Source organism: Ranitomeya variabilis, chromosome 5 (genome assembly GCF_051348905.1).
Source record: "Ranitomeya variabilis isolate aRanVar5 chromosome 5, aRanVar5.hap1, whole genome shotgun sequence".
Classification (NCBI taxonomy): Eukaryota; Metazoa; Chordata; class Amphibia; order Anura; family Dendrobatidae; genus Ranitomeya; species Ranitomeya variabilis.
Window position 1 is genome coordinate 628,254,819 of NC_135236.1, and position 25,766 is coordinate 628,280,584.

Sequence of the window (25,766 nt, forward strand, 5' to 3'; positions counted from 1 at the left end):
GTGACATAGTATATTGCCCAGCCATGTAGTATATTGCCCAGTCATGTAGTATATTGCCCAGAGACATAGCATATTGCCCAGTCATGTAGTATATTGCCCAGCCAAGTGGTATATTGCCCAGCCACATAGTATATTACCCAGCGACATAGCATATTGCCCAGTGACGTAGTATATTGCCCAGCCACGTAGTATATTGCCCAGTGACAGTATATTGCCCAGCCACGTAGTATATTGCCCAGCGACGTAGTATATTGCCCAGTGATGTATTATATTGCCCAGCCACGTAGTATATTGCCCTGTCACGTAGTATATTGCAGAGCCACGTAGTATATTGCCCAGTCACGTAGTATATTGCCCAGCCACGTAGTATATTGCCCAGCCACATAGTATATTGCCCAGTAGCGTAGTATATTGCCCAGTGACGTAAAATAAAAAATAAACATATACTCACCTTCCGATGTGCCGTTGAAGGCCTGGCGCCTGTGTGCAGTGCATGCGGCAGCTTCCGGTCCCAGGGTTGGTATGAGCGCAGGACCAGTGATGACGTCACAGTCACATGACCGTGACGTCATGGCAGGTCCTTCTCGCGCAGGCACGCAGGACCTGTGATGACATCGCGGTCACATGGCCGTGACATCATGGCAGGTCCTTCTCGCATAGCATCCTTGGCACCAGAACTTGCCGCTTGCACTGCCAAGGACACCGCGCCACGACGGAGGGTGAGAATAACTTTTTTTATTATTATTATTATTTGTAACAGATCTTTTTACTATTGATGCTACATAGGCAGCATCAATAGTAAAAAGTTTGTCACACAGGGATAATAGCTGCGATAATGGAGTGTGTTACACCACGGTCCATTAACGCTGGCATTAACCCTGTGTGAGCACTGACTGGAGGGGAGTATGGAGCGGGCACTGACTGCGGGGAGGAAGGATCAGCAATGTTGCCCCCAGACTGTGGCCGTTGCTGATTGGTCGTGGCAATGGTCGTGGGCGTTTAGCCACGACCAATCAGCGACTTGGATTTCCATGCCAGACAGAGGCCGCGACCAATGAATATCGGTGACAGACGGAAGTGACCCTTAGACAATTATATTGTAGATATATATATATATATATATATATATATATATATAAGCACTGCAGCCTTGGAGCTCTGGGGTCCTGGGTTCAAATCCCATCAAGGACAACATCTCCAAAGAGTTTGTATGTTCTCCTCGTGTTTGTGTGAGTTTCCTCTGGGTACTCTGGTTTCCTCCCACAATCAGAGACATACTGAAAAGGAATTTAGATTGTGAGCCCCATCAGGGACAGTGCTTATAATACATGTAAAGCGTTGTGGAATTAATGGCGCTGTATGAATGAGTAAAATAAATAAATAAAACACATGTATATATATATATATATATATATATATATATATATATATATATAGATAGATATATACTGCTTTTTAAGTATAAAATGGAAAAAAAAATATACAGTATACTTCTTTTTGTTTAAGTATATTTAAAACTATTTAACCCCTTTCTGACCCCGGACGGGATAGTACGTCCGAGGTCAGAAGCCCCGCTTTGATGCAGGCTCCGGCGGTAAGCCCGCATCAAAGCCGGGACATGTCAGCTGTATTGAACAGCTGACATGTGCCCGTAATAGGCGCGGGCAGAATCGCAATCTGCCCCGCCTATTAACTAGTTAAATGCCGCTGTCAAACGCAGACAGCGGCATTTAACTACCGCATCCGGCCGGGCGGCCGGAAATGATGGCATCGCCGACCCCGTCACATGATCGGAGGTCGGCAATGCTTCAGAATAGTAACCATAGAGGTCCTTGAGACCTCTATGGTTACAGATCCCCGGCAGCTGTGAGAGCCACCCTGTGGTCGGCGCTCACAGCACACCTGATTTTCTGCTACATAGCAGCGAACAGCAGATCGCTGCTATGTAGCAGAGGCGATCGCGCTGTGCCTGCTTCTAGCCTCCCATGGAGGCTATTGAAGCATGGAAAAAGTTAAAAAAAAGTTTAAAAAAATGTGAAAAAAATAAAAAAAATATAAAAGTTTAAATCACCCCCCTTTTGCCCCAATAAAAATAAATCAATAAAAAAAAAAATCAAACCTACACATATTTGGTATCGCCGAGTTCAGAATCGCCCAATCTATCAATAAAAAAAAGCATTAACCTGATCGCTAAACGGCGTAGCGAGAAAAAAATTCGAAACACCAGAATTACGTTTTTTTGGTCGCCGCGACATTGCATTAAAATGCAATAACAGGTGATCAAAAGCACGTATCTGCACCGAAATGGTATCATTAAAATGCCAGCTCGGCACGCAAAAAATAAGCCCTGAAACGACCCCAAATCATGAAAAATGGAGATGCTATGAGTATCGGAAAATGGCGCAATTTTTTTTTTTTTTTTAGCAAAGTTTGGAATTTTTTTTCACCACTTAGGTAAAAAGTAACCTAGTCATGTTAGGTGTCTATGAACTCGTACTTACCTGGAGAATCATAATGGCAGGTCAGTTTTAGCATTTAGTGAATCTAGCAAAAAAGCCAAACAAAAAACAAGTGTTGGACTGCACTTTTTTTGCAATTTCACTGCACTTGGAATTTTTTTCCCGTTTTCTAGTACACGACATGCTAAAACCAATGATGTCATTCAAAAGTACAACTCGTCCCGCAAAAAACAAGCCCTCACATGGCCAAATTGACGGAAAAATAAAAAAGTTATGGCTCTGGGAAGGAGGGGAGTGAAAAACGAACATGGAAAAACGGAAAATCCCAAGGTCATGAAGGGGTTAATAGCTTTTATATTTTTAAATTGGAAATAATATAAATTTAGGGATAAATTTCATTAAAAAAATAAAAATGGGCTAAAAAAAAGTCATTAAAAAGTGTTATTGTAGTTTTGAGTTTATAACTTAAAAAACAATAAGATTATTGCAATTCCATTTTTTCACCTCTGAGCGCCGCTGTTTGACCAGTAAGGAATAAAATGCAGAACTGAAAATCCAGTGTTATTTTTTTAAGACACATTCTTTGCTGATATACACAAAGAAGCACACACATTTTCTGGATTCTCCTGGACACAGAGCTAGGAATATGTTTAAAAAATTGAATTACAGATATTAAGAACAGTTTTCTGCTTCATATTTGCATTGGATGACAAATCTTTACTGGATATTTAATAAGGACTATCACTGAGGAAAAACAAGATGGAATCACTTGTACAGAGCTGCACAGGAATCAGATGGCAAGTATCAATTTCTATCTTATTTTCTTGGCTGTGTCTTTCAGTCTCCGGTCAGATTCATTATTCCATTAAGGAAGAAATGAGGAAAGACTCTGTTATAGCAAATATTGCTGATGACCTTGGATTAGATATGAGGCAGCTCTTATCTAGAAAACTGAGGATTGTATCCAGATCAGCAGAGAAATATTTCTATGTAAAACTAGATAATGGAAATCTGCAAATAAAGGACAGGATAGACAGAGAGACATTATGTGGAACAGAATCTATCTGCTATTTAATGTTTGATGCTGTGGTCGCAGATCCACTAAATATTTTTAAGATCACAGTTGACATTCAGGATATTAATGATAATGCTCCACAGTTCTATCATGATAAAATTACCTTAGAAATCATTGAATTTACATCACCAGGAGCAAGATTTGCTTTACAAAGTGCAGAAGATCTAGATATTGGTAATAATTCAGTGCAGACATACAAGCTCAGTGATAATCAGTATTTTACTGTCACTGAGAATATCAGAACAGATGGGAGTAAATATCCAGAGCTTGTCCTGGAGAAACCATTAGATCGAGAATCACAAGATATTCATCAATTAACACTAACAGCCTTGGATGGAGGAAATCCTATCAGGTCTGGGACAACATTACTAAAGATCATTGTTATAGATGCCAATGACAATGCCCCTATATTTACTCAGGATATGTATAAAGTCAGCCTAAAAGAAAATATTCTAGTTAATTCTACAGTGATCGTGTTAAATGCTACAGACATTGATGAAGGGATCAATGCTCAGATTACATATTCTTTTTTGAAAATATCTGGAAAGACCCATCACACAGGAATATTTAATATTAATCCAAATACTGGTGAAATCAAGATGCATAAAAACTTTGATTTTGAAGTAACAAAGAATTATGAATTATCTGTACAAGCCAAGGATGGAGGAGGACTTGTAGCTCATTGTAAGGTTCTGGTGGAAGTTATAGATGTAAATGACAATGCTCCTGAGATATCCATCACCTCATTATCTTCTCCTATTCCTGAGGATTCTGCTCCTGGAGCAATGATCGCTCTGATTGAGGTTCACGACCAGGATTCTGGAGATAATGCAGATGTTGACTGCCAAATTTTTGAAAATGTCCCCTTTAATTTGTTATCGTTGAACAATTACTATAAAATATCCTTAAAATCTGATATTGACAGAGAAAAATCACCTTTTTACAATATCACTATTATAGCCACAGATAGAGGATTTCCGCCTCTTTCCAGTACACGAGTTCTCACATTGGATGTATCAGATGTCAATGACAACCCACCAATATTTTCTAAATCTACTTATGTGGCTTATGTGGCAGAAAACAATTTACCAGGAGCTTCAATATTCAGTATACAAGCCTCAGATCCTGACACTGGACACAATGCTAGAATAATTTACTCAATTTCCAGCGCTATTACAGAAACTCCATCAATGACATCTTATCTCTCCATCAATATAGAGACCGGCGTTCTCTATGCTCAAAGATCTTTTGATTATGAGCAGAACAAGGAGTTTATAATAGAAGTCACAGCCTCAGACAATGGATCCCCCTCTCTGAGCAGCAATGTTACACTATTTATCCACATAGTGGACCAGAATGATAATGCACCAAAGATCTTATACCCATCACCAGATATTGGTGGGTCATCTGTATTTGAGATGGTTCCTTTTGTTTCTGAGCCTGGTTCTTTGATAACTAAAGTGGTGGCAGTGGATGCAGACTCTGGACACAATTCCTGGCTTTCTTATCATTTTATATCAGTGTCAGACCAAAATCATTTTGTGATAAGTGAGTACACAGGTGAGATCAGAACATCACGTATCTTTCAAGAAAAGGATACATTGAATTACAAGGTTGTAGTGATGGTGAAGGACAATGGACATCCCACTCTCTCTGCTACAACCACATTAAGTCTTATTATTGCAGATGACTTTCAGCAGGTTGTTCCTAAGCTCAGCAATAAACTGAAAGATGTAGAAACTCAAAGCAACTTACAATTCTACTTAGTGGTTGGACTTGCACTTATTTCTTTGCTCTTTATAATAACTGTGATGGTGGCGATTATATCCAAATGTAAGCAGCCAAAACCATTACCGGCCTTCTCTTCTCTCACTACAAACCTGTATCCTCCAATTGATCCCAGGACCTTCTCCATGTATAGTGATGGATCGTTACCTTTACCATACTCGTATAATATGTGTGTGGCCCTAGATCCTGCTGAGGGGGACTTTACTTACATGAATCCAAGTGGAAATGTTCCTGTGGAAAACCTGATTGATGCTGATAACACAGAACAAGCAACTGAAAGTTTAGGAGAAGATTTTTCAACCAATGACCAGGTAAGAATTTGTCAGGTTTTACTTTTTTATCAGGTTCTATCAAATTATAACTTATTGTTGATTGACTAATTATTATGAGAAATTTGTGATACAGTCTTTAATATCAGAGTAACCATGCATTTTTGGAAGTTTTTTCAATGATTGGGATGTTATTTAATGTAGAATTATTCTAAAGTCACTAGCTTTTGGAATGAGAAATTATGTGGAAATTATGCATCTGCACAACTTTTAATTATTTCATACATTTTATTTCTATGCACCTTTTAAGAACAAGTTTTAGTAATGCTTTGAGATTGACTGATTGGAATTGCTATGTTATGATTAATCTGTACTTTCCATGACTGCTGCATATTGTTTTTTGCCATATATCAGTTACGTGCCTGTGATATGATTTACTTTATATTTCACAAAAATTAATAGTTTGTTAATCAAATATGTAAAAGTAAACTTGACTAAACGCAGTGAAGTAGAAACATTCCTATATAAATGGGACCATGATCTGCCTTGGCCTCATGGCTTCATGTAATCATAGGGTAATATGTTAAAGCATTGCAAGAGGCCTTTTGTGATGTCATCATGTGCATTTTCCCAACCAAGTCATGACTTGTTTAGACCTAGTAAGCACCAGAGGAATTAATGAGACTTGTTTAAGTGACATCTTACAGCGAGGTTTACTTCTTGGTCCCAAAGCACCTGGTTATGGTACCTCTAAGTGTGTATGTGTGGTCTTGAAATTTGCTGCTTACCCCTTTTCAAGTCACCAGTGTTTGTTGGTATGGGGATATTAAAAATATGCACCAGAATTCCTTTTAAAAAGATCAAAACATCTATCCTGGAATTCCTTAAATTAAATAATAACAATCGATAACAGGCATAATAGTTTCTGTACATTTTTTCGGTATCATACATAAGCTCTCTTAATCATATGTTAATGGTTTTATTCATGAGTGACAGAGTACTTCTCAAGCTTTCCAGCTCTGGCCTTAAATTCTTTATCCTCCACTACAATGGAACCATGAGTCCCTCTCTGGTCAGAATAGGAATTCTCTAAATCTTTAGAACTAGTACCGTATTGTAGACGGTCCATCTAGCTGCTTTGGGTATTTCTGCCTCCCTCAGCTCTATGATGCTAGGGCTGTGCTTACCGCAGGTGAAAAGGAACCTTCTTATTACTCCTCTAATATCTGCACTCTCGCCATGTATGTATTCCGTAGCTGTAGATCTTGCTCTAGAACTTGCTATACTTAGATTTTTTTTACCACTGAACACACGTTTCACTTGTGGCCTATAATCTAGAAAACAGAATACTACATTTCCTTCTTCAGTAGCTTCTCTCCCTCTCCGTAACAAATAGGAATTAAGTTCCTACATGACCACTTAACTCCTCCTAAACTGGGCTGGCTCTAAACAATTAACCCTGTCACCTCTAAGTAACCAGGAAACTGCAGGCACATGAGAATAAATCAGATAAAACAGGCAAGGTAAGAACAATAATATAGGAGAAGTCTTCAGAGAGGGGGCTTAGATGACTTTTCCACTCTTACACCTGAAGAGTGGAGCAAGTAGAAATTGTGCTGCAAGAAAGCTTTCAGCCATTCAAAAGGTATTATATATAAATCAAATATCGGCAGATTAACTAATCTCTATTCATTTACAATAGATAGTGCTCAGAATTTACCTCCTCCCCTCCTTACAATAAACATTGCTCCGTTTATGGCATGAGCAGTTAGTACTTTAATACAGCTCAACAAGATCTGAGTCAATCTATCTCTGCCTATGTCCATGTGGCTGCTTAAAAGAACAGAAAGTATGTGTCTAATATTTTGGTTTTGCTGCCAATGTAAAAATGGCAACAGCTCAATTTTGTTTTCTTGTAACTATGGATAATGATGTGGAAATTAAAAAAAAAATCTAATACATTGAAATTACACATTTGACATAAAAATACATTTTAAACAATGGATTATTTTGTGATTCACAGTTGATTTAATTTTTAGACATTCTCTATATTTTTTACTATAATTGTATTACTTTTTTTGTCTTACAAAAAGTAGCAACCCAACCATTGACTTAAAAATTTGGCATATTTATTAAAGTAGAAAGCCAATATTTCCTCCATTTTATAATAAAATATTCTTTTGCATTTTAGGCAAATTAGAGAACCTTAAAGAGTTCAGCTATGGATCTACCAACTGAGCCTTTGTCATAATACTATCTAGTATTAATGATGAGGGAAACCTTCAAATTTGAAATTGGGCTATTAACTTGAATTTGACCACAAAATCAATTTGCATCAAATTTTTTTGATGTGAAACAAATGTTCCATATTGTGTTTCATAGTATAACAGCATAGACACAAGTTTCTGATACCCCTACCTTTTCCACTTGTAATGATTGTCAAAGGTTTGGATTTCAAGGGAGGAATCCAGACTAGAGTTCTGTGTTTTTAAAGTTGACCTTTTATATTGATTTTGGTTAGCACAGAATAAAATTAACCTTTTGAAAAATACTAAATATGTTAACATGTTTAAGGGGCTAATGACATTTTTTTTTTCATAGCGTCTAAAATGAATATTATTTAGCGCTCTAAAAGATTTGTCTAATTTAGAAAACCCATTTCTGATTTTCCAAAGTTAAGATATTAGAGGGATGCTTTGCATAGTATCTGCTTTTATTGGCAAAAGTGAAGGGAAGCTGTAAAATGCATCACTTGTTCTGGATGACTTAAGTTGTTTTACAAATTCGTGTTACAATTCCATGTTTTCTTTATTTTTAATACATTTTATATTTAATTATAATTTTACAACTTTTTTTTAAATATAATTAACTTTTGATTTATAATGAGTTTTTATGTCTTCCAAAATACTTTTTTTCTTTGAGCAAAAACTAAGCAATCTATCTATCTATCTATCTATCTATCTATCTATCTATCTATCTATCTATCTATCTATCTATCTATTATAATGATATAAATATAATAATTATCTATCTATTATCTATCTATCCATCTATCATCTATCTATCTAAATTATCTATCTATTTATTGTCTATCTATCTTTTGTTTAACTACATTATTTTTGTATTCACATTAATAATTTTGTTTTATATTTTTACTTTTCTTACATAAATAATAATTTAATATTCTCTTTACCTAAACTTTTTTTTACTGTTTCTTTTTCTTTAGTGCAGATGTAAAGATTTTACAAAGATGTAGAAAAGGTATTAGTTTACCATTGAAATGTTTGATATGGGAAAAATAATGTAAACTATTTCTTAGTGTTTACATTTTTTTCTCTTTACCAATAAAAAGAGTTCCAAAATCAAATTGTAGGATTTTTTTTCTGTTTTGTCTTTTGACAACCTAAAAACAGATGTTGATATGACCATTTTCAGAATATTTTCTTAAAAAAAACTATATTCAATTGCTATTTATTTATAAAAAAAAAAAGCAAACCAAAAACTTATCATTTTTTTAGAGTTGGTGCCAGTCAATTTGTGATACACATGTGATGTTGCACCAAGCTGGCTAATCTAAAGGAGTGCTATTAATGTCATCAGGTAAAAAGCGGTTCTCATGATTATTTTTGTTACCAATGGACTGGGTCATGAGAATATATTAACAAAAACTTTACAATCTTTAGATTCTGCAATAAATTACACAACAAAGTCTCATTCCTCAGAAAATTCTAGAACTTTGTTTGGCTACTACATGGAAAATGGACCCTATAGTTTAACATTATCATCAAAACATTGCTACATAATTATTACAACCAGAAGTTTAGACAGAAAGAAAATAAGTTGCTTCAACCTTACAACATTACAATATTACCTTCTAAGAAACTTTGCATCTGTGAATTTTTACTACCTTCTCTAGAGTCTTTGAAAATTACTACTTGTTGGAAATTATTATCAAGTATTTCCAAATTTAACATCGCATTGAACACATACACAAAATGTTAAACTTACAATTGTATATGATTGAAGGTCTTTTACTCATGTTTTTTTCTACTTGTAATTTTTAAGATGTTTGCTATTCTATCAAAATATTAAATTTGAAAAGCTTCAACAACTGTTAAATCCCCAAGTTTACTCCAGTATAATATCTATGCATATCAATCTATCTTTGTGAGGTCCTTACTGATACCATTTGCGTTTGTTTCTTTAGACTGAATGGAAGTTGATCAAACAAACATGATATTAAATCAAAATATCTCTATTATATTCCTTTTTATTCAGGCACTAGAAATTCAAGTATTGCCTTACAGCAATATTATTGAAGTGAGTTATTTTAATGTCTAACTACAGACGTGTTCTCCTTAACTTTGCACAAATTAAGATTTCCAGTATGTAATGATAACAAATGTAATATATTAATATATTAATTTGACATTGAAGCAAAACATACAATAATGTGGCAACACATAGACAAATATATTATACACATTTTCCAACAGATTATTGTTAAAATAAGTTTTTTTTAAAGTTGTTCATCTCTATATTGACCAAAGAGGAAAGGTAAAGATGAACCATTTTTGTGTGTCATACAGTATATGCTAGGCTTCTTAAGCATTTATTACTATTATGCATTGCTTATATGGCACCATCATATTCAGCAGTCCCCATTGGGGCTCAATCTAAATTCCCTATAAGTATATCTTGAAAGTGAGGAAGAAAACCGGAGTACCTGGATGAAATCCATGCAAACATGGGAAGACAGTACGACCTTCTTGCAGATGTTGATTTTGATGAGAGGTGAACCCTGGACTTCAGCATTGCAAAGCAACATTGCTAACCATTGAGTCACTGTGCGTCCCTAGTAGAAATACCATTTAATTGTCCAAACATTGTATGTTTATTTGTGGTATAGAGATTAAGCTCCATAAGCGGAACTCTTCAAATGGTTTTAATAAGTTTGAAAGTTCTGTCTTGAGTATTAATTTTACTGGACTGGATTATTTTGACATTTGCACAGAATCTATAAGGTCCTTTTAGAAAACTACATCTTAGACTATACTGTTTAAAACAAACACAATGTGCATTGCAAAAATTCAACAACAACAAAAAATATTTTGTAACAAAGCCAGCAAACTCATAATACATGTGGGCTACAGATGATCAAACCCTCTAACATCTTCATCAAATTGAAAAGATTTGACTGTGAAATTCGATTTGCAGTGAATTTATTCTCAACTTTGAATGTCCTTTTTTATACTCTGTGGTCTAGAAATATCCAAGAGCATAATTATCTTGATGTATAGAAAACAAAACAAACAACTAATACTCTCCTCACTGCTCACAGCTCCATCTTTGACCCACTGCTCACTTTCCTCTGTCCTTTACTTGATGCTTCTTACCACCAGTGGGGGTTGAAACCCCTTGCCTCTTCATGCTAGACCACAACTTCTATCTGTGACCACGTGCTGATGCTTGAACAAGGAAATTGAAAAGAGGCATATGAGGTAAAAATGAGGTGAATATTAGTTGTTGTCTTGTTTTTCAACTTTTTGCCAGCTCTTTACTTTGACACCATTTTGCTGAATTAGCAACTAGTCAATTAAAAAAATTTAAAAAATTTAGTTTCTGGAAATATTTGTAAAATTGAGTACAATTTTATTCAAAATTGCCCATCACTAGTGTGGGAAAATTTGTAAACCTCTCTTTATTTATTTTGTAAACCTATTGAGCCCAAAAATTGTGTTCATGAGTTTTTTGGTACTGAATTATGGTGGATTACTTTATGATATAATATGTTTTCATCATGTGTAGATCCATTACACTTTGATCAGTTGTAGACTGTTTGTACTTTTTGACACATTTGATGTTCTCTTATCAGTTTTTTTTAATCTAGGTTCCATTTGGATGCTCTCTTGACTAAATTATAGTGTTGGTCAGGAATTTTCTGCACTTAATGTGATTTTTAATATATTTTAATAAATGATTTTTGAAATAAAAATGATTCATTTTATTTTTGGAAAGGAAATTATGGATGTGAATCTTAGTACTTGTGTATCTAACTACTGTTTGTGAAATTAAATGACCTTTCCCAAATTGATGTGCACTTCATACTATATTTTTTATTGTGATGCCCAACTTTATTATAATTTATCATTGCAAATAGGGCTAGAAAGAAGACCTTATCTGATTCTGGTGTACTACTGCAGTACGTAACTCATTTAAATTCGGAATAATAGTCTTAGTCTGTGAATAATTATCTAAAAATTGAAATGATAGGAAAGCATAATCATTGGGACTGTGAATTCATTGTTTTGTGAAATGCTGCAGTAATAGCACCACAATAACAGCATTTTTTTATTATGCGCACATTGTCAACAAGGATGGCAGTTTTATACCCCACAGTCCTAATTTTGCTAGCAAACAAATTCCTCAATACAAATCTGCTCCCTGAATTGTGGGACAGACAAGCCATATTTTCTTTTTAATTTTGACAAAATAAAATTCACCATAATCCATAAATGTAAATGCAACTGTCTACCTCACACAGAGTGCATTTTGTCCCTCCTCCAATTTTCCAATTTTTTTCGTAGATCTCCTTGAAACAGATTAATATTTCATCTTTACAGGCCATTGCAGGTTTACCATTTTAAAAGGCTAAAAAGCCTAATACTGCAATGTTTTGTTAATTAGGCTTATGGTTATTGTGACGAACCCGCACCTCGCCATAGTGCCTGACGTCACTATGATGTCAGAGAGATCAAGCGGTATGGTCTCCTCACTTGCACCAATGTGTCATTTCACACCCCTTGGGGTCACATAAGGTCAGCTTCGCAAAATGCAGACACCCCCTGTCCACATGAGTCCTGGGAGGCACGGTTAGTGAGAGAAGGTGACCCATGCACCACACTCGCTCACAACCTGGACAGGCTGAGAGGCCCTTTTCACTAGCAGAAGTTAAACAGAGAGACAGCCACCAGTTCTTTGTTAGATATAAACCTGGCTCAACAGGATTATATCATGCCAGAAACCAGCCCCAGTAGCATGTGAATTTAAAACCTTGAACATAGATGTGTGGATTTGTGGATCGAGATAAAAAAGCAGCCCAAGATTAAATTATATATTTAATCACCTTAAGGGCACACTAGGCAATACTCTATATATACAATGTTTATACATACACAATGACCAGATTTGCAAATACAGGTGAAGTACAAACTATATAAGCAGATGAATTGTGTCAATTACTGGTTTGATGTTCGACCATGTGTGCTGGGCATGTGGGCTTGGGCTGCCAGCTGGTTCCAGTTCCTCCCAGCATGTTGCTCAACGTGGCCCCCCTTTAGAAGTGAACAGCAAGCATAACATAGAGAGAGAGCACAAGCATTTAACCCATTGGTCAGTTACTTCCTCTTCTGCCCCCTAGTGGGTCCTAATACCCCTCTGTGGAGGCACAAGAGTGAATGAGTGCTCTCATCTGCTGGCCAGAGACCACATGGACCAGAGATCATCCCAATGAACACACACTCTTTTTCCTTGGGCAGAATACTACTCAGAAAACACAGGGTAAAAGTAAAACAACATGGCAATACTGTATTGCACCACCAACAGACAATAAGATATAGAACAGTCCCAGTAAAACATCCACGATGGTGTAAAATTACAGTCTCATCCTTCTGTTGACTTGCCGAGATTAGAGCAGCTGCAACTTTGGAGCTTCCAGGGCCCACTACCCCCACATGTGGCACCCCACTTCTGGCAGGCACCCAGAGAGAGGAGGTAACTACAAGCTTTGGAAGCTGACAGTCCATTGAGGCACAAGCCCAGGTGACTGGAGTAACAATATAGGTTATCAGAACTTCTCCATGGGGCAGGTGATGGGAGAGTCACAACCTGGCCTCTCTGAATGTCTACATGGAGCCAGGTGACTGGTGGGCCCCAATTCTGGACTCTCCAAAAGTATCCATGGGGCCAGTGATGCCCAGTGAAAAAGATCTGTATTCCAGCTAGGGCCGAGGTCACTTAAGCTAGCATCTTGTAGAATGTCAATTCTGTGTACCTTTTGATGGAGCCATGGTGTTCTGGCAGTTGTCCTGTAGAGTGTTACTGGCTGTGGTTTTGTAAAATTTTCTTGGTACAGTGACAGGTCCTCCTTTTATAGTTCACAGCTCTTATTCAGACATTTTTCCACAGGATTGGGAGAAGGGAAGATGACAGGGTCTCATCTCTCATTGTTTGAGCATATAATCAATTTACACAGTTTGTCCTCCTCTGTTTTGCAGGTCAACAAACTGCATGGCCTGGAACAATGTATAATCAACATATTAGCAAACATTGATTGCTCAATAACCCTGTGTTCCTGTCTTGCAAAGATAGCAGACAATAACCAGTAGGCATTTGTGATAACCAATTCACATCACGGTTTTTATAATCCATTATACTGGTTCTTTCGAATTAAAGCAAACAACAACCTATATAGAAAGAAACACCAGAGATAATTTTTATAAACTGAGGAAAAACACTATAGAAATGAACCCTTAAAAAATTTCCTTCAGACCAGATTATATTAAATAAAATATATTTTTTATTAAAAATAAATTGCAATCACAAAAAACATCACCAAAACGTATGGAAATTTTTATTATTATTAAAATTGTATAATCTATAACAGATATTTATTTATTAAGAATATAAAACATACAACTATAGATAATATGTATCTCCTCCAATCGAGGTTTACTTAGGGATAGATAAAAAAATATATATATAAAAATCCCATATGTGCAAGACAGGGCAAGTCCAAACTGATCAGTATAATAAACATAAAAATATATATAAACCAGTTAGGAGTACCACTGCCCTGCACACACCACTCCAACGCCGTTTCGCTCACTGCTTCATCAGGGAGACTCCCTGATGAAGCAGTGAGCGAAACGGCGTTGGAGTGGTGTGTGCAGGGCAGTGGTACTCCTAACTGGTCAGTATTCATAATATATTTTGGCACATTTGGCAGCGCTTTTACTGGGTAATATATAATTATTTGTTTTTTGTTTTTGGCTCACAACTTTTGTGGACACACTGGTTGTTTTGTATGCAATTTATTTTTTATTGCACCATTGCACTTTATTATGAATTGATTTATTTTGCTGCACACAATAGGTGTGTGTATATATGGATATACACACATATTATTCACAAATTTATTTGACTGATTTTTATCACATATTATATTATTAAATTATTATTTGCTGCATTATATATATTTTTATGTTTATTATACTGATCAGTTTGGACTTGCCCTGTCTTGCACATACGGGATTTTTATATATATTTTTTTTTATCTATCCCTAAGTAAACCTCGATTGGAGGAGATACATATTATCTATAGTTGTATGTTTTATATTCTTAATAAATAAATATCTGTTGTAGATTATACAATTTTAATAATAATAAAAATTTCCATACGTTTTGGTGATGTTTTTTGTGATTGCAATTTATTTTTAATAAAAAATATATTTTATTTAATATAATCTGGTCTGAAGGAAATTTTTTAAGGGTTAATAACCAGTAGGAGCTGATATAACAGGCACACAGCAGCCATTCAGCAATTTCACAACCATCAATTCAAGTGTCAACATTCAGACTCATATGGCAATAGACCAACCAATAGTGTTGAGCAATACCATCCGATACTTGAAAGTATCGGTATCGGAAAGTATCGGCCGATACCGGCAAAGTATCGGATCTAATCCGATACCGATACCCGATACCAATACAAGTCAATGGGACTCAAGTATCGGATGGTATCCCTGATGGTTCCCAGGGTCTGAAGGAGAGGAAACTCTCCTTCAGGCCCTGGGATCCATATTACTGTGTAAAATAAAGAATTAAAATAAAAAATATTGCTATACTCACCTCTCCGACGCAGCCTGCACCTTACCGAGGGAACCGGCAGCCTTCTTTGCTTAAAATGCGCGCGTTTACTGCCTTCCGTGACGTCACGGCTTCTGATTGGTCGCGTGCCGCCCATGTGACGGCGACGCGACCAATCACAACAAGCCGTGATGTAATTTCAGGTCGTGAATGCCTAATTCTAGGCATTCAGGATTTGAAAATTACGTCACGGCTTGTGATTGGTCGCGTCGCGGTCACATGGGCGGCACGCGACCAATCACAAGCCGTGACGTAATTTTCAAATCCTGAATGCCTAGAATTAGGCATTCAGGACCTGAAATTACGTCACGGCTTGTTGTGATTGGTCGCGTCGCGGTCACATGGGCGGCACGCGACCAATCAGAAGCCGTGACGTCACGGAAGGCAGTAAACGCGCGCATTTTAAGCAAAGAAGGCTGCCGGTTCCCTCGGTGAGGTGCAGGCTGCGTCGGAGAGGTGAGTATAGCAATATTTTTTATTTTAATTCTTTATTTTACACATTGCTATTAATCCCGATACCGATTCCCGATATCACAAAAGTATCGGATCTCGGTATCGGAATTCCAATACCCGCAAGTATCGGCTGATACCCGATACTTGCGGTATCGGAATGCTCAACACTACCAACCAAACAAAAACACATAAATTCAATAGTTAATATTCAGACAATAGACTGTCTCTTGGCCTACTGAAAATAGAGGTCTGGATAATTAAGATAAAATGCTGTGTTGTCACATTGTTCCCTATGTTAATTAGCCAGGTATGATAGGATTCTGATTATCCTTCTCCTGGTCTGTGGCTTGACGTGGATAAATCCTCAGGTAATTGATGAGAACTGACTCATATCCATTGTGTCCACACATGGCGTTTGCTGCATCCCGTGGTTCCTGGATCAAATCCGATCAAGTGTTGGTGACCTGGCAGTCAAAACTGGCACAACTCTTGTAGTAGCCATTTCTTATTGCAGTTATACATCCACTCTGGTCCTTTTCCCAAGGGTGAGCTGGTGGGGTTGGATATAGTGATGTCTGAAACCTGCTATGTATGCCTCACCTCTTGTCAGATGGGTTTGTCTATATGTCTCCCTGGTTGTGGAGCCCTTGGATGGTGTCTACAAATACCAGCCCCATGCAGCTTCCCTGGATACACCATGCTGAGCAATATTCCACCACTGCCACCATGTGTGTAGACATGGGGGTCAGTGGATCCTCTCATCCACTGACCCTAGACCGCATAGACAATGTCTCATCCCACTCTATACCCACATTCCTTCCTTCAGCAATTTCACTAACATCAATTCTATTGTCAACTTTCAGACTAATATGACAATAGTCCATGTGTCTTGACCAGCTGAAGAAAAACACATAAATTCAATAGTCAATATTCAAACAATAGCCTATGTCTCCTGACCTACTAAAAACAGATGTCTGGTTAATTATGATTAACCCCTTTATGATATGTGCCATACATGTACAGTGCATGTTGAATCTACCCCTTTGATGTGGGCTCTGGCGCTGAGCCCACATCTTTTCCATCACATGTCAGCTGATTTCATTAGCTGACCTGTGCCCCTAACAGCCTCTGGTGGAATCGCGATCCACCCACAGCTTTTAACATGTTAAATGCCCCTATCATTCTCTGACAATGACTTTTAACATGATCGTGTTGGAAGCGCGTCACTAATCCCCCCACCGGCACACATATCACATGACTGCAAGTCACTCATGGGTTGGCATGATAACCTAGAGTCTGCAGGAGACCCCTGTTGTTGTCATAGCCATAGGAGAGCTATGAGCGCCGCCCAGTGGTAGACACTCATAGCAAGTGAACATTTCTCTTGCACAGGCGATCAGATGATTTCAGATTCTAGTCTCCCATGGTGACTACTGAAGGACGTAAAAAGTAAAAAAAAGGTTTTAAAAATATAAAAATATATAAAAGCTCAAATCACCCCATTCCGCCCCATTCAAAACAATTAAAAATACACTTATTTGGTATTGCTACATTAAGAATAGCCTGATCTATCAATATATAAATAGAATTAATCCGATCAGTAAGCGCCGTAAAGAGAGAAAAGTCAAAACTCCATAATTACATGTTTTTGGCCACCACAACATGCATTAAAATGCAATAACAGGCGATCAAAATATTGAATCTGCACCAAAATGGTATCAATAAAAATGGCAACTCAGTATGAAACAAATAAGCCCTTACCCAGCCCCAAATCCCGAAAAATAGAGATGATATTGGTCTCAGAAAATGGCGCCATTTTTTGCTTAAACAAACATTGGATATTTTTTAAACCACTTAAATAAAAAAAAACTATAAATTGTTGGTAAATACAAGCTCAAAATGACTTGAGTCATAATGGCAGGTTAGTTTTAGCATTTGGTGAACATGGTTAAAAAAAAGAATTTGGAATTGCACTTTTTTTTGCAATTTTTCCTGTTGTCCAGTATGCTATACACTGTGTGTGCAGAATTAATATGCAAGTTGTATTTTAGAGGATTATTTTTTATTATTGATCAACAACTATGTTTTCAATCAACCCAAAAGACTCATAAATATCAAAGCTTAATATTTTTGGAAGTTGGAATGTTTTTTTTTTAGATTTGGCTATCTTAGGAGGAAATCTGTTTGTGCAGGTACCTATTACTGTGCAGAATTATTAGGCAACTTAATAACAACTAAATATATTCCAATCTCACTTGTTTATTTTCACTAGGTAAACCAATATAACTGCACAAAATTTAGAAATAACCATTTCTGACATGCAAAAACAAAACCCCCCAAAATTAGTGACCAATATAGCCACCTTTCCTTATGATGACACGCAACAGCCTTCCATCCATAGATTCTGTCAGTTGCTTGATCTGTTTACGATCAACATTGCGTGCAGCAGCCATCACAGCCTCCCAGACACTGTGTTAGGACTGGCGGAACGCACCGAGTATATTTAGATATAATTTTTGGTGCACTCGCAGCCCGGGGTCCACCATGCAGGAGATGAACCTGCTGCTAGCAAATTGCGGCACAATATGGTGGTATAAGCGAACTCTGTTACTTCACAGAGTCGCACAGAAGGGAAAACGCTGTGCCCTGTTAGCATCACAGGGGAACACAGCTGCCTAACAGAGCAAAAGCAATCAGTGGTCAGGGAGTAGCAAGCACACAAACACCTCCTCTCCGATGGAGCCAGAATTCTAATGGCTTTACGCCAGCCCTGAATTCACCACACAAAACTCCTCACCGGAGGTGCCGGTATTCTAGTGGCTTATTTCAGCTGGACCCTGACCACAAGCAGACAAGACCACTGAATAGCAAAAGCTCATGACATAAGCTGATCCTAGAGCATGGCCATGTGGCCTGCAAACCTTTTATAGCTGCAGCAACTTCAAGACCTTCCTAGAGGACCAATGGGAGCTGCCACAGTACCTGAGTAACTTCATGACCTTCCTAGAGGACCAATGGGAGCTGCTGCAGTAACGGAGCATGTGACCCCTGACCTCCAATGAGAGATCTTACCTTGGGCATGCTCAGATGGGGAAAAGCAGGACTTAGTCCCAGAGACGTTTGCTCACCACTGACCAGTACTGGCTACAATGGCTGAGCCTGGAAAGGCAGCACTAACCATCCACACAGTATCAGGCTGAGCCAGACGCTGAGACTGACGTTTCCGCTGAGCAGGCTCCACTGCGGCTGGAGAAGAATGGTAGACCACAGCGGAGATGGTTCGGGACTCCCCCTGTGCAGAGGCTGGAACTCGACCCCTAACACACTGTTCCAAGAGGTGTACTGTTTTCCCTTCCTGTAGATCTCACATTTTATGAGGAATCACAGGTTCTCTATGGGGTCTATCAGATCAGGTGAACAAGGGGGTCATGTCATTATTTTTTCTTCTTTGAGACCTTTACTGGCCAGCCACGCTGTGGAGTAGTTGGAGGCATGTGATGGAGCATTGTCCTGCATGAAAATCATGTTTTTCTTGAACGATACCGACTTCTTCCTGTACCACTGCTTGAAAGAACGTGTCTTCCAGAAACTGGAAGCAGGTCTGGGAGTTGATTTTCATTCCATCCTCATCCCAAAAAGGTCCCACAAGTTCATCTTTGATGACACCAGCCCATACCACTACCCCACCTCCACCTTACTGGCATCTGAGTCGGAGTGGAACTCTCTGCCCTTTACTGATCCAGCCTCTGGCTCATCCATCTGGCCCATCAAGAGTCACTCTCTTTTCATTAATCCATAAAACCTTTGAAAAGTCAGTCTTAAGATATTTCTTGACCCAGTCTTGACGTTTTATCTTATGTTTCTTGTTCAAAGGTGGTCGTTTTTCAGCCTTCCTTACCATGGCCATATCCCTGAGTATCGCACACCTTGTGCTTTTTGTTACTCCAGTAACGTTTCAGCTCTAAAATATGGCAAAACTGGTGGCAAATGGCATCTTGACAGCTTCACGCTTGATTTTCCTCAATTCCTTTGCTGTTATTTAGCACCTTTTTTGCCCAACACGCTTCTTGTGACCCTGTTGGCTATTTGCCATGAAACGCTTGATTGTTCGGTGATCACGCTTCAAAAGTTTGGCAATTTCAAGACTGCTGCATCCCTCTGCAAGACATCTCACAATTTTGGACTTTTCAGAGCCCGTCAAATCTCTCTTCTGACCCATTTTGCCAAAGGAAAGGAAGTTGCCTAATAATTAAGAACACCTTATATAGGGTTTTGATCTCATTAGACAACACCCCTCCTCATTACAGAGATGCACATAACCTGATTTACTTAATTGGTAGTTGGCTCTCAAGCCTGAAGAGCTTGGAGTAGGACAACATGTACAAAAAGTATCATGTGGTCAAAATACAACTTGCATAATAATTCTGCACTCAGTGTATTGTAAAACCAATAATGTTCAAAAGTTTTTCTGTCAATATTGACAGAAAAATTAAAACGTTATGGCTCTGGGATGAAGGAGAGCAAAAAACAGAAACAGAAAAGGGCCCGGGGTGAAGAGGTTAAATGCTGTGTCATCACCCCCCTTGGGTGTTTGTATGTAAAACTCTCAAAACCTATGAAAGGTCATAGGGCAGCAGTTTTGGCACCATCAAATCCAGCCAGGTTCCCGTTATGCTTAGAGACTAATCACGACTTTGCTATCTGGCTTCCACCAACCTATCCCCAATCTGGGGTGCTAGAACTGATAGAGACCCCAAAGTTGTTTAGCCCATTCCAGATACCTCAAAAATGTAACCAATGTGTGGCTAGTACACACAATAACTCCATATTTTCCTTAAATCTCCTTATGAAATCCTATATGATGGGAAGAAGTTTGAATGAAGCAGTCATACAGTTTGGGCTCCACAAGTGATCCTCCTGTATGAGCCTGGACACTAGCTAGTGGGGTTTGAACACCTGTTGAGCCAGGTGTCCTGTTACAGCTAAAGGAGAATTGTAAGCTGCTGCTAAATCCCCCATATTCTTCACAGTTACCAATGAATTCCATCTGTTTTTTTCTCTAGCTAGATAGTTTAAGGTCACTTGGACATTACTAAGTCTCTCTTTGCATTAGGCAGCTCAGAAAGGGTTTAATGTAGTCGTTGGAGACCTCAGAGTGTTATAAATGGCTGTACCAGGCAATTAGATGCTTTGCAATAATGAGATGCCAATGTATTCTCCACAAATCAATTTTTTTAGAAAAATTGGCAAAACTTACGAATGCAAAAGTCCACTCATCTCTATTACATATACAAATGGACATATATATTGTATTGTGCATTTTACATAGTTATATATTTCAAAAGTCAAACAAAAAAAATTAAGGTTTTATGTCAATATAGCATTCAATGTATTGATTTCTCTATATAAAGTGTTATTACTTTAACTATAATATAATTCTTATTTTTTTTACATTTCAGTATTATAATTAAAAAAACATTTTATAATAAAAAGTCTAAAATATTAATAATTATGCCTATTGAAAATATACATCTTTAAGACATTAAAATGAACCGTGATATATCATGTTAATATATTTTTTAAATGCTTTAATAGTTATTTTCATCTTTATTAAACATTCAAAACTTTTTTAGAAGTGCTGCGGAATATAAATTGGTTTGCTCTGTTTTTTGTCATTAAACATTTTAAGACAGATCCCAAAATGCAGCATTCAATAATATTAAATATTGAAAACAAAACTTTGCATAAAAAACAATATTGTGAATAAAAATGTGTTTATTATGAAAGCAATTAGACATATCTTGAAAACATTTCAACATGAGCAGAAATACATTCATTTAAATTAAAATACTACAATATTATCAAAATAACTTCTCAGGATTGCAGTTTCTAATTTGCGCTGCTATTTGTCCAATAAGAATAACACCAGACATGAAATTTTTTGTTATTTTCAGCCATCATAAATAGCAAATTTGCAAAAACAGTTAGCCATTTTCTGGATATTCTCTGCAGCAAAACATAAACATATTGCTTTCTTATATACCCAGCATTTTAGATGGATTATTGATACTAAATCTTTTCATATTTTGGATAACCCAGAAGCTGAAAGAAATTAATCTTCATCCACAGACAAACCATGGATTCAGTTGGCAAGTAACAATTTATATCTTATTTTCTTGGCTGTATCATTCAGTCTCTGGTCAGATTCATTATTCCATTGTGGAAGAGATGAGGAAAGACTCTGTTATAGCAAATATTGCAGATGACCTTGGATTAGATATTAAGCAGCTCTCATCTAGAAAACTGAGTATGGTATCCAGATCATCAGAGAAACATTTCTATGTCAGTCTAGATAATGGAAATCTGTATATCAAAGACAGGATTGACAGAGAGACATTGGGTGGGGCGGAAGCTTCCTGCTATCCTAACCTAACCTAACCTAACCTTTGATGCTGCGGTTGAAAATCCCTTTAATATATTCAAAATCAAACTAGAAATTCAAGATATCAATGACAATTCTCCCAGATTTTACCATGAGTCATTCTCTTTAGAAAGTATAGAATCCGCTTTACCAGGAACCAGATTTGCTTTGCAAAATGCAGAAGATCCAGATATCGGTGTTAATTCAGTTCAGACTTATAAACTGAGTGACAACTGGTATTTTACATTAAGTGAAAAAGACCAGATGGCAGTAAATTTCCAGAACTTATTTTGGAGAAATCGAGAGACAGAAAATGTACACATTTTGACATTAACTGCTATGGATGGAGGAACTCCAATGAGATCTGGAACTGCTTTAATAAGTGTTATTGTGATTGATGCTAATGATAATTTCTCAATATTTACCAAGGAGATTTTTAAAGTCAGTGTACAAGAAGACATATCTATCAACACTACTATAGTCAACGTTAATGCCATAAAGATGAAGTTGCCAATGCTCGAATTACAAATTCTTTCAGTAAAACTGCAGATAACATCCACCATACTGCTATATTTTTAATTAACCCCATAAATGGAGATATTAAGTCAAAAGAAAATTTAGATTTTGAAGTGACAAAGATTTATGAATTATCTGTGCAAGCAAAGGATGGAGTTTGTGTATCTCACCGTAAAATCTTGATATAAGTTATAGACATGAATGACAATATCCCAGAGATAGTAATTAATTCATTATTATCGCTGATCCCTGAAGACTCCAAACCAGGGATAATGGTGGCTCTGATTCAAGTGGATGACGAAGATACTGGAGACAATGGAGAGATTGACTGTGAAATTGTTGAAATTGCACCTTTCGATTTGAAACTGTCATCTGATAATTATTACAAATTAACCACAAGCATGTATCTAGACAGAGAGCAGGAGGCCTATTATAATATCACAATTGTGGCCACTAACAGAGGAACTCCCCCTTTATTTAATAGAAGGACAACAAGACTGGAAATTGCAGATGTAAATGATAACCCATCAGTGTTTATTAAATGTACATACATCGCATACATTCCTGAGAACAATTTACCTGGAGCGTCTATATACAGCTTAAAAGCTATAGATTCTGATACAGGAGGCAATGCTAAAATTATCTATACAATGTCAACCAAAACTACAGAAAATCTGTCATTGTGGTCTTATTTTTCCATCAACATAGAAACGAGGGTTCTTAATGCCCAACGATCATTTGATTATGAACAGAACAAAGGGTTTCAAATAGAAATAAATGCAAAAGATAATGGATCCCCTTCTTTGGATAGTAATGCAACATTGATTATCCACATAATTGATCAGAATGATAATAGTCCAAAAAAGTTATTCCCATCAGCAGATAATGGAGGGTTGGATAGCTATAAATTAGTCCCTATCACATCAGAACCAAAGTCTTTAATAAAGTGGTTGCAGTAGATGCAGACTCTGGACATAATTCTTGGCTGTCTTACTATTTATTACATATGTCAGACTCATTATATTTTATTATCAGTGAACACAATGGAGAAATCAGAACTTCCAGGGCATTTCAAGAAAAGGATACAACGAAGCATAAAGTTGTGGTGATGGTAAAAGACAATGGAAACCCTTTTCTCTCAGCTACTGGTACCCTAAATCTTTTTGTGTCAAATAATATTCAACAAGCTGCACCAAATCACAGTAACCGAGTTGAAAATGAAGACACCCAATCAATTTTACAGTTATATCTAGTGATTGCACTGTCACTGATCACCTTGTTATTTATTTTAACCTTCAGTATAGTTATCATATCAAAATGTAAAAGATCTAATTCTTTACAAACATTTTGGGGCAGTAAGCACAAACATATCCTCCAGTTGATTCCAGAATGCCCTACTCATGTAATGTTTGCATGGCTTTGGATTTAACAGAACATGACTTGGCTTGTGTTAAGCCACAACAAAATGTCCCTGTGGAAAACCTCATTGATGCTGATGATTCGGGACTTGGAGATAAAAGCTTGAAAGATGCATCATCAACTGGTCAGCTACGTTTCCATAAATAACATCAATGTTATAAAATCCTACTATATTTTATGAAATTCACTTTAATAGTGCCAAACCCTACTTTCATACATTCCTAATAGAAGTGTCACTCTAGAATACTACCAAAGAAATTATTCTGAAAGCTTTACTCCATTTGTACAAAAAATGTGGTTATCATCTGTGATGACACATCATTTATTCATAATTATCCAAAAATTATCCAGAAATCTATTTTCAGTAAGTCAGGATACATAGACTGTTATCTTTATGTTGACTTTTGAATTTATGTGTTTGTTCTGTGGTTGGTCAAGAAACATAGACTATTGTTCATACTAACCTGAATGTGCTTTGGAGTTGCTATTTGCTCCAACCTCATTGTCTGCTATCTTTGAGGGATAAATGCATAGGGTAATTGAACAATAGATCTTTGATAATATGTTCATTGACGACTGTATGGGACCCTGTGGCTTGTTGACTTGCAAATCAAATAAGGAAAAACTATGTAAATTGATTAAATACTCAAATGTAAGGGTACTGTCACACTCTGCAACTTTCCAACGATCACGACCAGCGATACGACCTGGCCGTGATCGTTGGAAAGTCGTTGTGTGGTCGCTGGAGAGCTGTCACACAGACCGCTCTCCAGCGACCAACGATGCCGAGGTCCCGGGTAACCAGGGTAAACATCGGGTTACTAAGCGCAGGGCCGCGCTTAGTAACCCGATGTTTACCGTGGTTACCAGCGTAAAAGTAAAAAAAAAAAAACGTACATACTCACATTCCGGTGTCCGTCAGGTCCCTTGCCGTCTGCTTCCCGCTCTGACTGAGTGCCGCCGTAAAGTGAAAGCAGATCACAGCGGTGACGTCACCGCTGTGATCTGCTCTTACTTTCCGGCCGGCAGTCAGTCAGAGCGGGAAGCAGACGGCAAGGGACCTGAAGGACACTGGAATGTGAGTATGTACGGTTTGTTTGTTTTTACTTTTACGCTGGTAACCACGGTAAACATCGGGTTACTAAGCGCGGCCCTGCGCTTAGTAACCCGATGTTTACCCTGGTTACAAGCGAATGCATCACTGGATCGCTGTCACACACAACGATCCAGCGATGACAGCGGGAGATCCAGCGATGAAATAAAGTTCCAAACGATCTGCTACGACGTACGATTCTCAGCGGGGTCCCTGATCGCAGTAGCGTGTCAGACACAGCGATATCGTATGGATATCGCTGGAACGTCACGGATCGTACCATCGTAGCGACCAAAGTGCCACTGTGTGACAGTACCCTTAGTCTCATCACACCTTCCTCTTGATC

At 37.5% G+C, this 25,766-nt stretch overlaps 2 protein-coding genes across 6 annotated transcripts in view; both read left to right on the top strand.

Moving 5' to 3' along the window:
* The window catches only part of LOC143776626 (protocadherin gamma-B1-like), a 472,349-nt gene that overhangs the window by 95,294 nt on the left and 351,289 nt on the right, over positions 1 to 25,766 (top strand). The window lies entirely within an intron of this gene.
* Positions 1,838 to 22,971, top strand: LOC143773470 (protocadherin gamma-B1-like). Its single transcript, XM_077260911.1, has 4 exons — positions 1,838 to 5,633; positions 9,870 to 9,911; positions 22,071 to 22,371; positions 22,466 to 22,971. The coding sequence occupies exons 1-4, from the start codon at positions 3,219 to 3,221 to the stop codon at positions 22,969 to 22,971; spliced, it is 3,264 nt and encodes a 1,087-aa protein (XP_077117026.1). The 5' UTR covers positions 1,838 to 3,218.

Bases quoted from the DNA above. Each gene is read 5' to 3' on its own strand.
- LOC143773470 (XM_077260911.1), top strand. From the start codon at position 3,219: ATGGAATCACTTGTACAGAGCTGCACAGGAATCAGATGGCAAGTATCA. The intron at 5,634-9,869 runs GTAAGAATTTGT...CTTTTTATTCAG, and splicing joins ATTTTTCAACCAATGACCAG to GCACTAGAAATTCAAGTATT. The intron at 22,372-22,465 runs GTGGGGCGGAAG...AAATCAAACTAG, and splicing joins GATTGACAGAGAGACATTGG to AAATTCAAGATATCAATGAC.